General features: G+C 59.4%; 1 protein-coding gene across 11 annotated transcripts in view; it reads right to left on the reverse strand.

Moving 5' to 3' along the window:
• Positions 1 to 571: 571 nt before the first annotated feature.
• Positions 572 to 17074, reverse strand: part of CFAP46 (cilia and flagella associated protein 46) — a 96070-nt gene continuing 79567 nt past the window's right edge. For 4 of the 11 annotated variants that reach the window (XM_069568007.1, XM_069568008.1, XM_069568009.1 and 1 more), the window contains 15 exons: positions 15429 to 15526; positions 14946 to 15022; positions 14182 to 14312; positions 13874 to 13998; positions 13064 to 13143; positions 12366 to 12527; positions 5126 to 5196; positions 4944 to 5004; positions 4839 to 4874; positions 4291 to 4393; positions 3591 to 3703; positions 2812 to 2893; positions 1963 to 2099; positions 1784 to 1864; positions 572 to 1000 (listed from right to left, as the gene is read on the reverse strand). In XM_069568007.1, the coding sequence (XP_069424108.1) occupies positions 876 to 1000; positions 1784 to 1864; positions 1963 to 2099; positions 2812 to 2893; positions 3591 to 3703; positions 4291 to 4393; positions 4839 to 4874; positions 4944 to 5004; positions 5126 to 5196; positions 12366 to 12527; positions 13064 to 13143; positions 13874 to 13998; positions 14182 to 14312; positions 14946 to 15022; positions 15429 to 15526 (1482 nt within the window). In that variant the 3' untranslated portion in view covers positions 572 to 875. Of the gene's footprint in view, positions 1001 to 1783; positions 1882 to 1962; positions 2100 to 2811; positions 2949 to 3590; positions 3704 to 4290; positions 4394 to 4838; positions 4875 to 4943; positions 5005 to 5125; positions 5319 to 12365; positions 12528 to 13063; positions 13144 to 13873; positions 13999 to 14181; positions 14313 to 14945; positions 15023 to 15428; positions 15527 to 17074 lie in introns of those variants that run through there. The other 7 variants (XR_011252212.1, XR_011252214.1, XM_069568005.1 and 4 more) reach the window with 7 other exon arrangements.

A 17074-nucleotide genomic window follows, 5' to 3' on the forward strand; every position in this document is an offset into this window, starting at 1 on the left:
CTCTTTTCCAGAAGGGCTGCACCCCTTTAGATTCCTTCCAGAGACGCACGGGAGACCAAGGATTCCGGCGTGCCTGCTTTGCCACTGCTGGTCCCTCGACGCGGGGGAAACGAGCTCTTGGCCCGTCTCCCTGCTGGTTCTTCTGCCTGCCCCTGCCGCCAGCCTGTCCCCTCCTGGTCCCCACAGCCCTGCAGAGCTGGGCCTGCCCTGGAGCCGTCAGAGCGCAGACCAGGCCACCCTGCCACGGGGCCGGGACATCAGGGATGCCAAGTCCCACGCCAGCCACACCACCGAGGCATTTGCAGCGGACACCCCAGCTCTTCCCATCCTCTTGGCAAAGCCCACGGGGCCAGTGGGTGAGGTCCCGGGCTGGGCCCCTGGGAGTCCTGAACACACGGTCACCTCTACTCGGGATGTGAGTCCCAACCCAGGGTGGAGAGCTGGGGCAGGGAGGCCTGGGGGCTCAGGTCGCAGGGCCACGCCCTCCCTGTGAGTTTGGAGGCGCTGGCGTCTGCGCCAGGCTGGGGGCAGAACCAGGCTGTTCCCTGCTTTGGGGGCACAGAAACATAGCTCAGAGGTGATGAAGCTGTTTATTGAAGCACTTGGACAGACCCGTGTCCTCATTAGGACCAAAGGCATGGAGGGCCCCAGGGAAAGCCTGGAGAAGCAAGGGGCCCAGGGTCCAGGCAGCTGTAGGGTGGGCCCAGGTACCCCACCCGGCCCCAGAGACTCTCCTCCCCCCCCCCGGGGCCCTGGCTTCACGGTGGAGATGGGCAGGCGCTGCCCTGTGCAGAACGGGGTGGGGGCTCCGCTGCACAGCCTGGCAGGGGTCTCAGGAGGAGGCTGAAGGCCCCCGGGAGCGTGCTGGGTGCCCCTCACACGATGGCCTGGTGCGGCAGCCCATAGAGGACCGTGTTGAGGGTGATGGGGAGCCGCTCGGAGCCTTGCAGCTGCGGCCGGAGTGCCGCCGGCCGGTCCTTCCAAGCGTGCAGGGACTCGTCTGGGGAGAGCGGACGGGCACGCGATGCAGGCTCACGGGGACGGACGCCCGGGGCCAGCCCAACGGAGGGGACAGTGCCAGCACCCTGCCTTCCAGCACCGCCCAGGTGTGGACGCCGCGGAGCCGCGGGCCACCCTCACCTGCTCCCCCGTGCGATTGCTCCCTCACTCACACACCCTCACACACTTGCTCCTACAGGCTCACTCACACACCCTCACACACACTCCCATACTTGCTTACTCACGCACACACTCACTTATGCACACGCACATCTGGCTCGCTCAAGCACTCCCTTGCTCATTCAGCAAGCATTCAGTGTCTGGTACCACCTCCCTAGCACTGTGGGCCGTGGGATCTTACCCTTTAGGCGCCTTCTGCGCTCTGTATTTGAAGGCCTCATGAGCTAGGCTAACTCTTTCTTAGTTACGGCGGATTCTCGCGTCAGCGCGCTACTCAACTCACTACCTGGGCTGCACTTGGGTCTTTCACACCAGAATCCACATGGAGCGCTGAAGCTACATGTGGACATTAGGGTTTCATTTGCGCTGGAGGAGTGGGTGGGTTTCCTTCCCAAGAGCACCCCGGGGGGCTTTTCAGGGTTTGAGGACTTGGGCCTTTTGAAGATAAAGATGTTCTAGTCATTTGCGTGTTTCTCCCTAAAGACTCTGGAGGCCAGATTTCACACGCTGGGCTGTCGGAGGCTGAGGGTCCCTGGAAACAGGAGCAGCTAGAGTCCCCCAACCCCGCGCCCGAGGGCTGGGGGAAGGGGCCACTGCTAGTTACCGTGGCGGGCGGCTTCACTGGCTCCCACCTCCTGAAGCAGGCGAACTGTTCTCCCAATCGGCCTGCCAACTGCCAACAGATCTAGAGAAGAACCAGCCCTGAGATGGGCCATCCACCACCCGCAGGCCCCAGGAGGCCGCGTGGCCGCAGGACTGGGTGGCAGTGCCGGAACCACTCACTTTCCCACAGAACCCGGGCCCGCATCGCGTTGTCCTGCAGGACCGTAGGCCACTGGCTCGCCACGATGCTCCCGACCCCCACCAGGCTCAGGAGGATGGCGGTCTCGACTGGCTCCTCCAAGGACAGCTGGAGTTCACTGCAGGGGACAGAGATCGTGGGCTGGCACAAGGGGCCCGGCCAGAGCCTCCCCGTCCACAGCCCGAAGAGCACCAAGTGTGGGACCCAGTAGATGGACTCACCGTCCTTAAGCTTCTTGAAAAGTCAAGATTCCACCCGCCCACTCACACCATGCGCACAATTAAATGCCATTTAGCAAGAAAAGTCGTTTCAGGGTACCGGCACACTCTGGAGGGCTCCCTGCGTGGGGGGAGCTGTGAGGGGAAGCCCCCCCGCAGAGGGTGGTCTGCAGCCCCACTGCCCGCAGCTCCCGAAGCCCTGGGGTGTGTGTGGCAGGTGATGCGGCGAGCGGGAGCCAGGTGTCCTCCCCACTGGCCCCTCTGTGCCGGTCCCAAGCCCAGCGGCCCGAGGCTCCAGCCAGGCCTGTGGTCTGGGAGCAGGTCACAGCTGCCTGGCTGCCGTGATGGGGCAGGGCCAATGCCCCAGATGGAACCCACTGCTCCCATGCCCCCCAGGTCTCCCACCAGCTCGCCGGGGACCCCGGGCACCTCCTCCTCACTCACACGCCCCCCCCCAGGTCTCCCACCAGCTCCCCGGGGACCCCGGGCACCTCTTGCTCGCTCACACGCCCGCCCAGGTCTCCCACCAGCTCCCCAGGGACCCCGGGCACCTCCTGCTCACTCACACGCCCCCCCCAGGTCTCCCACCAGCTCCCCGGGGATCCCGGGCACCTCCTGCTCTCCGAGGACCCCGCGCGGCGCCGTATGCTCTCATAGGACTGGGCCAGGTCCAGCAGCACCACCAGCTGGCACTCTGTGGTCACAGGCAGGGCTCATCAGCCAGGTGCCCAGGGCGGGGGCGGGGGACCCTGTGGGCAGGGTGTCACCCAGGGCACGGGCAGCTATGGAAACACAGCCCCCTCTGCCCGAGGCTCAGACTTTGGTCCATTTTCTGGGCCACACGGGCAAGCTGGTCATTTGTCTTAGGGGATCCACACCTTCATAGTCTCCTTAGGCGGCCAGGCCGGGCAAGGAGTGGAGGGGCGGGAAGTCCACCCGGGGGGCCTACTGCATCTCCAGACCTGCAGAAGGGGTCTCAGCTCCCAGCTGCCCTCACAAGGCGGTGGCCTCCTGTGCCCACTGAAACAGGGCCCGTGTTGGAAACGGAGCACTTGGATGTGGGCGTGAGAAAGCCCCACGGACGGAGGCCGACCCCCACAGCAACCTGACTGTGGGCCAGCCCTCCTGGACTCTGCATGCCCAGTCCTAAAGGGTGAACTGCCCCAACTCCAGAGCCTGGGCTCTCAGAGAAACGGAGGAGGGGGACGGAGGGCAGGAGGGGCCTTAGCCCCACCCCCAGGCCCTGCTGTGCGGTCCTAAAGCCCCCAGCCCTTCGTCAGAGGACAGGAGCCACCCGATAAGACACAAGGGGCGCGCTCTCTTCTTGTGCGAGTTCGACCTGTGTCTCGAGCCGGTGGGTTTAGCAGAGACGGGGGCCTCCGAGGTCTCACCTTCCAAGTTCATGGCGGCCAGCCTTTCCACTAATATGTGCGACAGGAAGTTCTCCATCCCGTAGAAGAAGAAGCCTGTGCAGCTGCCCAGAAGCTGCTCCCACTCGGCCTGGCTGCCAAGGCAAGAAGAGGGAGAGCGGGGGCGGGGAGGCGCCGGGGCTCGGGCGCCACCGTGAGCAGCCTGTGCCGCGGTCCGCTCCGGCCCTTCCCCGGGCGGTTACTCTGAGAAGCAGCAGAGGGACCTCCCTGCAGCCCGGGAGCGCAGGTGCCCGAGGGCGTCTGCTGGGACTAGCCCGGCCCGCTGCTGGCCCCGCCCCGCCCCGCCCCGCCCCGCCCCGCCCCGCCCCGCCCCGCCACAAGCCCCGCCCCGCCACAAGCCCCGCCCCGCCCCGCCCCGCCACAAGCCCCTCCCCTCCCGCCACAAGCCCCGCCCAGGCCCGCCACAAGCCCCGCCCCGCCCTGCCCCGCCCCCGCTCTCCCAGGCTTCTCCCTCCAGGGCCCCGCCCCCGACACGCCCCTCGGCGAGGAGCGGCCTGGAGGCCCTTGAAGCCGAGCGGGTGGGCGCGCACCCTCTGGGCCCAGGTCGCATCCGGGCGCTGGGGCTCTAGGCGCTTCCGGGCAGGGACGAAGGGACTGAGGACACAAGGGGGTCAGGGCGTGAGGGGAAGGGGTCTCCCGTGGGCGCAACCCAGAGGCCAACCTGGGAAACTGCTTATTGCCCAGGTGCCCCGTCCATTTCGCAGTGAATGTGTCTCTGAATCTTTCCAAAATTTCCCGGGTCACGGAGACAGGAGTCAGCATTTCTGCAACCAGAATGGGATGGTGACAAAACGGGCGTCGAGGGTGCGGACACAGGGTGGCCTTTGGTGTGGCGGGCGCCCAGGGCCTGGCTCCTCACGGGCAAGGGGGCCCGGGGAGTGGAGGGGTGGCGCTCCTTCCCTCCTCTGTGAAGATACTGAAAACCATCTCAGCCAAAGAGCCAAGGAATTGTCCCAGAGCCGCGGGGGCGGCCCTCTGCCACAGGTCCACACCCGGGGGCGGCACCTTGCCAGTTCAGGGGTCCCTGTCACACGGCTGCAGACGAGAGGGTGGGCGGGTCTTGGAGCACACGGCCACCACCCCCCTTCCCCCGGGCAGTGTAGCAAGAGCTGACCCAGGGCCACATGGAGGCAGGGCAGAGGCTCAGAGGCCAGCCCGCAGGCCTGATGTTCCCAGTGCGGTGGGCGGTGCCCGGCGGGGAGCGCTCACCTGGGCCTTGGGCCTCCTCGTAGGGGTCCGCGACGACTGGGTCTTGGTTAAGGAGGACTAGGCCCCAGGATCCGAGTCCCGGGCGGGTGAACCACCAAAGGATACACTTGAAGCTGTCCGAGTCGACGAGGACGCAGTGGGAGGGCACGATCCGCGGCGCGCTGCCCTGCAGCGACAGGCAGGAGCCCCTGGGGGTGCGGCCTGCGGGCAGCGCTGGCCCGCTCCAGCCAGGGGCCGGGCGCTGGGCTCGCCAGGCCCTGGGGCCCAGCGGGGCCTGGACCACCGACCTTCCCGGGCTTCCGTGCTGCGCCTCTCTTCTTGAGATCCCTGCCTCTGCTCTCCTTCTTCATGTTGCCTTCTGTTGAGACAGTGTCAGGAAGTGGGGCCATGGAGCTGGACAGAGGCACAAGGGCTGGCTGCACCAGACGCCGCTGGACCGCTCACTTGAAGATGGCCAACTTTATGTTATGTGAGTCGCACCTCAGTGTAAAAACAAGCAGTGGGAACAGCTGGTTTTAATTTTGGTAAATCTGAAATGGCAGTAATTTCTCAAATGTAAAGGCTCCCAGGGTTGGGAAAGGCCTGGGCCAGGAGGTCTCAAGAAAGAAACAGTTGCCAGAGGCGCCCAGGCCCACACGCCTGACCATTCACCCACCACGCTGGGCACCTGCCAGTGTGCGTGCCCCTGGCCCACTCACCGCGGGCGGGGCACTGCTTGCTGGCTGCTCTGCCTCCTGAGAATTCACACTGTCCGCTCCCTGCCCGTCCCTCTCCTGGTGGAGGGAGCTGGTCTCTGCGGAGGCCTCCAGCTGAGCACAGACGTTGGGGCGGGCGTGGGGGCTCTCTGCCAAGTCCTGACGTTACCGACACGTGGGAGGCAGCCTGCTCTGGGTTCGGATCAGTTCCCCCACAGATGGCGCTCACTGCGCTCCTGGCTCGCTGAGAGCCTCTGCTGTGAGCACCTGCATCATCTGAGGTGCTTACAGGTCCATTTTCCCTTTCCTCTCTTCACCTGTGACATCTGTAGGTTTTAAGGTCAGACAGGGTGATGAAATGTTGTATTTTTCTTTCCTATTCCCAAGCAGTTCGGGTGTCAGAGTCGCCAGTGGCCGGCAGAAGATAGCCTTTTTCCTTCTACCTGGGAGATGTACAGACTGACAGGAACGGTTTCTTGGAATTTTGGTAGAATTCAACAGAAAAAAATGGTAAAACTTGTATTTTTGTGGGGAATGTAAATCTGTTGATCGTTCTTTCTTGGCTATAAGGCTGTTGGGGTTTTCTTTCCTTCTTGAATCTCAAGTTCTTTTTCCCCAGGATGTTGTCAAAAATTTGCCTAAATTTTTGAATATATTGCACAAAGTTGTTCACAATGTTCTATTATCTTAAATCTCTGATGCTGTGTAGAGTTTGTGTCTCTTTTATTTCTAATATTGTATATTTGTGCCTTTATTTTTTCTGGGTTGTTCTCACAAGTATGTGTCTACTTTATGAGTTTTTTTTTTTTATTTTCTCAAACAACCAATGTTTATCTTTGCTTCCAATTTTGTTGGTGTCTGTTCATGTATTTTTTTGTAGGCTTTCCTTTGCTTTCTTCATTTTTTTCTTTTTTTCTTTTTTTTTTTTTTTGCTGTTCTTGCTCTAACTTCCCGAATTAGATGCTCAGCGTAAAGCCTCCAGCCCTTTTCCTAACATAAAGGTAAAAGATCCTTCTCGATTCTGCCATAATCCAGTCTTTTTGACATTTCTATGGTCACGTCTTCTGAGTCCCGTGAGCTATTTAGAAGTCACTGTTATAAAATTTCCAAAAGTATGGGGATTTAGGAAAAATCCATCTTTTGGGAATTGATATCTGACCCAATCACACACGGCCTCAGCCTGTTTCTCTAATTTCTAGACACAAGGTCCATGTGGCCGCGAAGCTGTTTGTGCTCTTTCTGCTCATCCGACGTGCAGTGGTGGATGCAGGCTGGACTCTCCCGTCTCGAGCGTGGGCCCACAGTCTTGCCCCAGGTTCTTGCTGCTTGTGCCTCCCACGTTTGGGCTCTTTGGTCACTGAGGGATGGCCCTGCCCTGCGGGGGCCTGAGGCGGGGAGGTGGCCCCTCCAGTGGCGCCCGGCGCTTCTCTCGTCTGTCCCTCTGCCTTGCTGCTGCCGTGGCCCCTCTCTGGGCAGGAGCCTCTCGCTCAGACAGCACCTGACTGGCACGCTCTGGCTCCCTCGCCTTTAGTGGCGGGCGGGGCCCACTCACCTTTTTGGCTCACGATCTAAGTCTCGGCGCCTCGCCCCGCTGTTCTGTGGGTCTCCATTGTGGCTGCTTGTAACTTGGCTGAGGGCTCGGCTCGCTTGTCTCTCTTACTCATTTCCCCTCTTCACTGGTTTGGAATTTATACCCCAGTCATGTTCTTTTCTGGGTATCCTTAAAGGTTTGCCGTGAATGATTAATGTTCAAAGAGCACTCCTCCAGCCTGAGGGTGCCAGGCTCTGAGGACTCCTCATCTAGGGTGTGCAGAATCCTTTTTACCCCCGCTCGGCACTGCTTTGGAAAGACATCTCACATTCATGCGGCGTGCTCGCTGCTCTACGGTGAGAGTTTGCATGAGTGTTGCTGCTGCTGTAACAAATTACCACAAATGCAGGGTGGTTCCAGAGGCCAGAAATCAAAAGGGGTCCCACTGGGTTAAAACCAAGGTGAGGGCAGGGTCGGGTCCTCCTCAAGGCTCTAAGCACAATAGGCAACACAGTCCCTCCATGCCCGCCCCCTGCCTGTTTTCAGGACCCTGGTGATGGCACGGGGCCACCCAGACAATCAGGACAGTGTCCCCATCTCAGGATCTGTCACCAATCACACCTGCAAAGGCCCTTTGGTCGGCATCCTCTTGGGGCCTGGGGATCAGGAGAGGGACATCTCTGGGGGGTTGTCCTGCACCATCGCCAGACGCCCGCAGGATGAGCTGCTCTTCCAGACAACGCTGGCAATGCAGAGCAGCGCAGACAGGAAGGCCCTCCAATAATGGTGTGCAGACCACTGGGGCCTCACGAGGGAAGAGGGAAACTAAACCTTACCTCACACTGTACACGAAGACCAGTATCCGATGGAAGGAAGGCAAAACCATGAAAGGTGAGAGAGACAGAGGCCATCACAGAAAATCTCCATGGTCTTCAGGTAAGAAATATACACTTTATTTTAAAAGACCTCATAAGCACGAGGTGTTAAGAGAAGACGGATGCGCTGGACTATATTCAGATCCTTTGTTCACAGGGAGGTACCAGGCACAGGAGTGAATCGACCAGCTTGAGGGGCCTCTTCAGAGTCGGATCAGCAGTTCAGACAAGTGATCGGAAAATGTATGCAGGCCTAACAAGCAAAATCTGGAAAACCCAAGGCAAACCCTGGCGAAAAACTAGAACAGATTCTCACAAAGACGTCAAATAGCCCAGAAAATGTGAAAGGGGCGGGACTCCCAGCAGCAGGGGTGCAAGTGGGCGGGGCTTGTGCCAGGCTCCGCCCACCCACCCCACTCCTGCTCTTGGCTCCGAGTGGGCCAGGCACCTGCGATCTCTTCCATCCTTAATTTCTGGCCCGTTAGTGCCCTTTGATTTAAGCGCGTTTCCTTAAAGAAGCACGTTTGGGGCCAGGCCTTGCATTTCCATTCAGGGAGGGGGTCCTCGCCTTTTGACCTTGCACGGAGGCTGGTTGCTGGTGTGTCCGGGCGCAGGCACACCACCTTGCCGCTCTGTTTCTCCTTGTCCTGCCTCTGCTTTGCTCCACGTCTCCTCTCCCTGGCCTCTTCTGATCAGGCCTGCTGCTGTGTGACTGTTTCATCTTCTTCATCCTGTGCTAGCTGTACGTTCCTGCCTCTGGTCCAGTCGCTGCTCTGGGCGCTGGTCACTGGTCGGTCAGCACATGACCCTCACCCCCAGCCTTTGCTGCCCCACACGTTCCGTTTATATAATGCTGTAAACCCCACCACGCATTGCTATTAACTTTTAATGTCAACATCTCTTAAAGAGATTTTAAATTAAGAAAAAAGTTTTAATGCCCACCCTTTCCACCCACCCTTTTCCAGCTTCCGGTGTTTATTCCTTTGCGTGGACGTGGACTCCCACCCTTTTTTCCCTGCCTGGAGAACATGCTCAGCCTTTCTTGTGGGGTGAACAGGCCTGCTGGGAAGAATTCAGCTCATCTGTTTCTGAAAAAGAATTTCGCCACTGTTCTTGAGAGTTATTTTTGAAAATATCTACACTGATAGATATTTCTGTAATAATTTAAAGACGTCCTTCACTGCTTGTGCCGTTTCGGTTGAGAAGCTGCTGCGCCTCTTGTATTTGCTCCTTGATACACAAGGTATCTTTTCCCTTTCAGTTCAGTTCAGTCGCTCAGTCGTGTCTGACTCTTTGCAACCCCATGGACCGCAGCACGCCAGGCCTCCCTGTCCATCACCAGCTCCTGGAGTTTACTCGAACTCATGTCCATTGACTTGGTGATGCCATCCAGCCATCTCATCCTCTGTTGTCCCCTTTTCCTCCCACCTTCAATCTTTCCCAGCATCAAGGTCTTTTCCAATGAGTCAGCTCTTCACATCAGGTGGCCAAAGTATTGGAGTTTCAGCTTCAGCTTCAGTCCTTCCAATGAATATTCAGGACTGATTTCCTTTAGGATGGACTGGTTGGATCTCCTTGCAGTCCAAGGGACTCTCAAGAGTCTTCCCTAACACCACAGTTCAAAAGCATCAATTCTTCAGTGCTCAGCTTTCTTTGTAGTCCAACTCTCACATCCATATATGACTACTGGAAAAACCATAGCTTTGACTAGATGGACCTTTGTTGTTTGCTTTTTAATATGCTGTCTCGGTTGGTCATAACTTTTCTTCTAAGGAGCGAGTGTCTTTTAATTTCATGGCTGAAGTCACCATCTGCAGTGATTTTGGAGCCCCAAAAAATAAAGTCTGTCACTGTTTCCCCATCTATTTGCCATGAAGTGATGGGACCGGATGCCATGATCTTAGTTTTTTGAATGTTGAACTTTAAGCCAACTTTTTCACTCTCCTCTTTCACTTTCATCAAGAGGCTTTTTAGTTCCTCTTTGCTTTCTGCCATAAGGGGGGTGTCATCTGCCTATCTGAGGTTATTGCTATTTCTCCTGGCAATCTTGATTCCAGCTTGTGCTTCCTCCAGTCCAGCACTTCGCATGATGTACTCTGCATATAAGTTAAATAAGCAGGGTGACAATATACAGCCTTGACGTCCTCCTTTCCCGATTTGGAACAGGTCTGGTGTCCCATGTCCAGTTCTAACTGTTGCTTCCTGACCTGCATACAGGTTTCTTAAGAGGCAGGTCAGGTGGTCTTGTATTCCCATCTCTTTTAAGAATTTTCCAGAGTTTGTTGTGGTCCACACAGTCAAAGGCTTTGGCATAGTCAATAAAGGAACTCTTTTGGTTTTTCAATGATCCAACGGATGTTGGCAATTTGATCTCTGGTTCCTCTGCCTTTTCTAAATCCAGCTTGAACATCTGGAAGTTTACGGTTCACATACTGTTGAAGGCTGGCTTGGAGAATTTTGAGCATTACTTTGGTAACATGTGAGATGAGGGCAATTGTGCGGTAGGTTGAGCATTCTTTGGCATTCCCTTTCTTAGAGATTGGAATGAAAACTGACCTCTTCCAGTCCTGTGGCCACTGCTGAGTTTGCCAAATTTGCTGGCATATTGAGTGCATCCCTTTCACAGCATCATCTTTTAGGATTTGAAATAGCTCAACTGGAATTCCATCATCTCCACTAGGTTTGTTGGTAGTGATGCTTTCTAAGGCTCACTTGACTTCGCACTCCAGGATGCGAAGGTCTGGCTCTAGGTGAGTGATCACACCATCGTGATTATCTGGGTCGTGAAGATCTTTTTTGTACAGTTCTTCCGTGTATTCTTGCCGCCTCTTCTTGGCTCTTTTCCCCTTGGCTGCTTGCAAAATACTCTACCCCTGGTTTTAATCACTCTGACTACAGTGGTCCCTTTGTAGCTTTCTTTGTTTGTTGTGTTTGGGATTCACTGAGCTTCTTGGGTCGGCAAGACTGCAGTCTCCATGAAATCTGGGGGAAAGCTCACTATGCACTCACATGCCCCTCGGGGCAGCCAGGTGCGCTGCCCGCATCACCTCGCCCAGCAGCTCACTGCTGCTCAGTCCTCCCCAGGGTTTCTGTTCTGTTTCTTCCCCAGTTTGTTGTTTCAATCTCTTTAAGCTCACTAGGCTTCCCTCCTGCTGTGCCAGGCTGCAGTAATGCTGCCCAGGGCATGAAGCTCAGTTCGGGTCCACTTCGCGTCTTGCACGTCTCCGCTCCCCACACTCCCCCTCCCACCGCCTCCCAGCGCGGCGCGTGGGCCGCAGGCCCAGGGCCTGCCTAGCGGTCTGCTGACTTCTGACTATCACCTGAGCCGTGTCCACGTCTGCTTTTGATTGACTTTTCTTTAGGGGTCTTTGAAGGCAGGTACTTTTTGATTGGATGTCAGACATTTCAAATTTTACCTTGTTGGGTCCTGGATCTTTTTAAATTTTGAAATTAAAATTTTTAATTAAAAAAAAAATTTTGAAACCTTATTTTGAGATGCATTAAGTTACCTGGAAACAGTTTGATGCCTTGAGGCGTATTTCAGCTCTGGTGGTGGGACTAAAGCCGGCTCCCACGGGCAGAGGCAGCACCCTTGGCCCCTGTGCCTGATGCCGGGAACCATAAGCTCTTGCGTTGTTTCCACACACACCTCCACTGACGGGCTCGCAGCTGGGGACGGAGGGGACCCTCTGCGTGTGTCTCCTCCCAGGATCGCCGTATGTCCCCAGCCCCCCTCTGCTCACCATGGGGAGACCGCTGGGCTCTGCCTGGGCCCCCCTCACCTGTGCAGCCTGAGACTCTCTCCAGGCAGAAAGCTGGGGCTCACCTGCCTGTTTTCCTCCCTTGAGGATCGCTGGGCCCACTGCCTGGTTGCCAATATCTGCAAACTGGTGCCTCACGTATTTTTGTCTGGGTTTTCGTTGTTTCAGCTGGAAGGGCATATCTAGTTCCTTTCACCTCATCTCGGGTAAAAGTAAAAGTCCAATCTCTTTGTTTTTAATGTAATTTGATATTTATCACAGTGAAACATACCTGCCGGAAACCACAGGGCACAAATGTACAGCCTGGGCGCTCATGGAACAGGATGTGACCACGCCCGGCTCCCCCTGCACCCAGGCCAAGCCAGGCCTCCCAGTCGTCTCCCTTGCTGCCTTCTCACCATCTAACCGATGACCAACTGTATCGTTGGCTGGTGACCACCAGTCCCCTTCTTAGAGACAGAAGTTTGTGAGGCCGGGAGGGAAGTTGGGGTCCTGCCTGAGGTGCGCTGGCAGCTGTCCGAGTGCTGGAAGGTGCTCCCTAAACACCTCCAAATGCACCAAGGCCTCGAAAAGCGTGGCGACTTAGATAACTGCCTTTTCACAAGAGTTACACTCTCTTATCGTGAAAGCCGTCTACGCGTTTCAGGTGTCCACCGGGCTCTCACCTGGCTCCTCTCTGCGGAGGCGATTGCACAGCATCTGGAGAGAAAACTCCCGTGACAGCGAGGAGACCAGCACGTCGTCAAACACGGAGAGCCCTTCCAGCGGCAGCTCCAGCAGGTGCCTGTCCGCGATCAGGATGACGTCATCTGCGACCTCGGGTTGCACTGTGCGAGGGGGACACAGCCGCTACCGCCCCCTGGAGGCACAGACCCCTGCCCCTCACACCCCCCACCCCCACCCCTTGAGGGACTTGGGGAGGAGGCTGAACTGGGCACAGCCCAAGTGTGGGGACGGTGTGTCCTCTGTGATGCCAAGGGCCGCCCACACTCCGTGGCACTCCTGAGGCAGGTGCTGGAGCCTCGGCTCTTCCCACCAGGGAGCCCCTTTAGGGACGGGCAGTTGCGCTAGCCCCCCTCCCCGAGGACGGTCCAGAGGGGGCCGTGGCTGCTGGGGCAGCTCCGCTGGAGGAGGGGCAGTGCTGCTCCTGGGACCCCGCGGCCACTCCAGCTGGCATCCCCCGCGGGTGACGGTGACATCGCCATAGTTGCTGTCCCTTGGCCTGCCCAGGCACCGGCAGGGCGCCTGAGGGTGGCGTGGGCAGCGGGGGGTTGCACTTGGCCCACCAGGGCACCGATCAGCGCCGTCCGGAGCGGTTTCTGCCAGCCTCCATCCCACAGGCCAGGGCCCCGGCCCCGCTCACCCTGGGACAGGGACGCTTTCCTCTCCTTGTCTTTGCCCTTGGTTTTTCCAGAATCTGCAACAACCATGGGGATCGGTGCTCTGAAAGCAAAGGCACAGATTCAGGTTGAAAAAACCCCGTGAACACCACTGAGAAGGGGCAGCGTGTCTCCAGGGCAGCATCAGGGCACGAGGCTCCCCACCCTCCCTGCTGGGGGGCCGTCTCCCGAGACTGGGGCGTGGATGTGAACACACTGGAATCAGGACGCTCTGACCTGCTGGCCGATCAGGGAGTCCATGCGCTGACCCCTCCAGCTTCTTTCCCCCCAAACCCAGGTCCACAGGGCCGGGCCCTTTGCCAGGCTCTCCCCTCCCACCACACCCAGACCAGAGGGCAGCGGGGCTCCACATGGCAGGGACGTCCCCCAGAAAAGGTATGGGGTGGGGCCAGACTTCCCCCTTGACGGCAGGCGGGCAGAGCCCAGCTTCTGTCTCCGAAGGCCTGTGCTCTCTCCAGGTCATCTGCCACCCAATTCCACACAGAAAGAAGCCCGGGGCTGTGGGCTTCAGAGTCCCCAAGAGGACACAGCTCTGACCGCTCCCCCACTACGCCCATAGCCAGCTGCTCAGCTCACCGTGGAGCTCGGGGGTGGAGGCTGAGCTGGCTTTCACACGGAGGCCCCCGCCCACCCTCGCCCTGGGTGTCACAATGCTTGGGACCTGTGCACACCTGTGGGGACGGAGGGACACCATGCCCCTCCACCCCCAGGGTTCCAGTAGTCCAGCTGGAACTCTGCGCCTGAGCCCCTCGGGAGGCAGCCCTGGGCAGTACCTGGGCTCTGGGGGGCAGCTGAGCAGTGGGAACAGCGGCTGCAGGTACTGCTCCATGGACTTCAAGACCGCCTCGAACCTCGGCAGCGCACGGTCGTCCCCCATCGGGTGCGCACCTTCTGACTCCTCAACCCAAACAACCACAGAGGTCAGAAGGTGTCAGAGGGGACCCCCTGGAGCCCCCAGGCGGCCAGAGGGAAGGGGCCAGACCCTGCAGGCGATCCCCAGGAAAGGCCCTGCTCAGAGCCAGGGCATCCCAGCCCGCGGCACCGCTCTGGTCCCCGCCCTCCCCGTGGGCTCGGGTCTCACCAGGCCAGTGCTCAGGGCCATATCCCTACTGTAGGCCTCAGCCTGGGCCTGCTCCCGGAACTGCTGGACCCTGGCCAGCAGGTGGGAGAAGTCGGCGGGGCTCACGGCCACCCGAGCCACCCTGCAGGAGCCTGTGGAGACAGAGGCACGTCCCCACACTGGGCCTCACAGGCCGCCCTTCAGGCCAAGAGCGCTGTGGACGGAGCGCTGTGCACCACCAGCCTTGACGGGGTGGGGGGGTGGCAAGCTATGGGCAAAGCTTCGGCACCTTCCCCAGGAGTCAGCGCCAGAACCCCGCTGGAAGGGGGACGGCCAGAGAGGTTGGGAAGGAAGGTGGACAGAAACTGGGCGTCTGCAGCGTGCCGAGGCTGCTCTGCAGACACAGTGAGGGGCCAGCAGGGAATGGGGGTCGGCCCCCCGGCAGCGGACAGGCGGGTGGTGTCGCTCTTGCTGACGACGTTCAGGAGCAGGGACAGGCCCTTGGGGCACCAGGAAGTAGCCAGGGGGTCCTGGGACAGAGCAAACGGCTCTCTATCTGCGGTTGTAAATGAACGGGCAGGTGGAATGAAGTGCTGAGACTGAGGAAGGAGCTGGAGAGGGAATGTTGGGAGGGGGTCTCCCCAGTGGGAGGCACATGGGCCAGGCTCTGCTGCTTCCGCCTGACGCCCCCTCCCTACCTGGGAAAGATGCCTGGATGGGTCTCTATCTGCCCCGCCCCCAAGGGACGCCCCCACCCCGCAGAGGGCGGTGCTGTGGCCACTCACCCCCGGTCTGGAGTATTCTGCCTTTGGCCGCAGGGATGGACTTGGGTTTGTCGTAGGAGGCGCCGTACAGATGGGTCCTGTTGGCAGGACAGGTGGGGTCCCAGAGGAGCCCAGAAGAGGCAGACTCTGTGCCACCCCCTACATAAGCCCCTCCTTTGAACCTCGGACAAGTCAGGACACAGGGTCACACAGCATCCTCCCCACCCCCACCCCCCCAGGGCACTCTACAGTGCAGCCGAGGCTGGCACACCAGGGGTTCTGCTGCACTTCAACCGTGCCCTTTAGACCAGGGCTGTGTGCTGGCAGCACTGTGCCCGGCCCCCCGCCGTCATACCCGTCAGCCTGGTCACCCTGGCAGAGGGGCGGTCCACCCACCCCATCCCAACGGGCAGCCCACCCCGGCCCGAGCTGAGTCCACAGCGACCGCCGGAGCAGGAGGCGGGGTCCTGGGGAGCAGCTGGGGAACAGGGGAGAAGGCCTCACCTGTCCCTGGAGTGGTGCAGAAAGACGATGCGCGCCGTGGGAGGAACATCATTCAAGAGGTTAAAGTGCTGTTCCGTGACCCAGAGGTTTTGCCAAGCCTGCGGGTGACACTCGGGGTCAGTCCGGGCCGGCGGCCGCCGCCAGGGGACAGCAGAGGCACGCGGACCTCGCCGCGGGCACCGCCGGGAAGGCAGGGACCCAGCGCCGCGGCGGGCCCGGCGGCTCCGCCCCTCCGCTCCCCGCGGCGCCTCCCCCGACCCCCGGCAGACACAGGCCCGGAGGCCGCCTCTCCCAGCCCGTAGGCGGTGCGGTTCAGCCCGCCCGCCCCGCGCCCCTTTCCTGCGGGTCTGCAGCGGGAGCCACAGGCAGCCCGCAGACCACCCCCGGAGAGGAGCCGCTCACACCCTCTCCCCACTTTCTGATGAAATGAGCTTCAGGTTTGCAGCGGCTGACCAGTGCGCCCACTCAGGTCCACTGCGGAGGGCGCGGGGAACGCCTGTTCCCGCGGAGCAGACGGATGGAAGCAGGGGGAGACCGCGCTCCCCAGCCTGGGGGATGGGTCGCAGGGGCCAGAACTCCTCGGCCCCAGCGGCCACGGCCAGCGTCCCGGGTCCCTCCAGGCTGGCACCCGTGGCAGCTGCTGCCCCTTCTTGCCTGCAGTGTCCCACGGGGGAGGCACAGCCTCTCATCCGTCTGTGGCCAGCGGGCACAAATACTGCTGTGACGTCTGTTCTTGGGGACCACAGCCCGCAGGGAGACTTGCTGGGTTGAACTCACTTTCCAAGGGGCACCGTGTGGACGGACCCTACCCCCCGCCCCGCCCCCGCCCCGAGGCCCCCTCCTCTTCAGCCCTGGGTGCTTTCCGCCCCTCTGGTGGACATCCAATAGTACTTGGGTGAGGTTTTAAGTTCTGCATTTCTCTGAGGACCAGTGAGCCTGGGCATCGTTTTGAAAGTTCACTGGCCGTTTGGGTAGCTTCCGTGACAGCCCAGCCTTGTGAACTTCCTCTACTGGAGGGTCAGTCTTTTTCTGCCTGAGAGCAGGCCCCCTCCTTTCTCCACACAGGACTCCAGCTCCGGTCACCCCGGGGGAGTGCCAGGCCTCCTCTGAGGTTTGCCTTCGACTCCGGGGCTGTGGTTCTGATGAGCGGAGGTTCTTCACGTCCGTGCAGCGTGCAGTGACTTTGTACCTCCTTCCTGGTGATGAGGAGGCTCGTCTCCAAAAGCGTCCTCTGCCAGCTCCGTTGTGTCATCTCAGGGGGAGCCGTTACCTGAGCGGGGCTGCACCGTCCCCGCCCAGCCCGAGTGTCGCCCTCGACGTGCGTCAGGCGTGTGTGGGGGGCCTGTTCCTGGCCTTTCTCTGTCGTCTCTTCTGTGGCTTCAAGCAGGTCCTGCTGTCTTGTTTCGGAAGCTGGCGCTTCCTTACAGACGTATTCACACGGAGTCTTCCTCCCCCGGATGTGGCTGCCTCTCTGCTAGGTCAGTTCTTTTTGAGTTTTCCTTAAAGAGGTTTGTGGTTTAGGGGGTAGAGGTCATATGTCTTTTGTTAGATTTTCCTTAGGTGTGTGATTGGTTTTGATGTCACTGAAAACGGTGTTATTCAGACACTGTCGCTGCTTGTAACTGGCGTGTAGAGGCGCAATCATT

The sequence above is a fragment of the Ovis canadensis genome, chromosome 22, assembly GCF_042477335.2.
Source record: "Ovis canadensis isolate MfBH-ARS-UI-01 breed Bighorn chromosome 22, ARS-UI_OviCan_v2, whole genome shotgun sequence".
Taxonomy (NCBI): domain Eukaryota; kingdom Metazoa; phylum Chordata; class Mammalia; order Artiodactyla; family Bovidae; genus Ovis; species Ovis canadensis.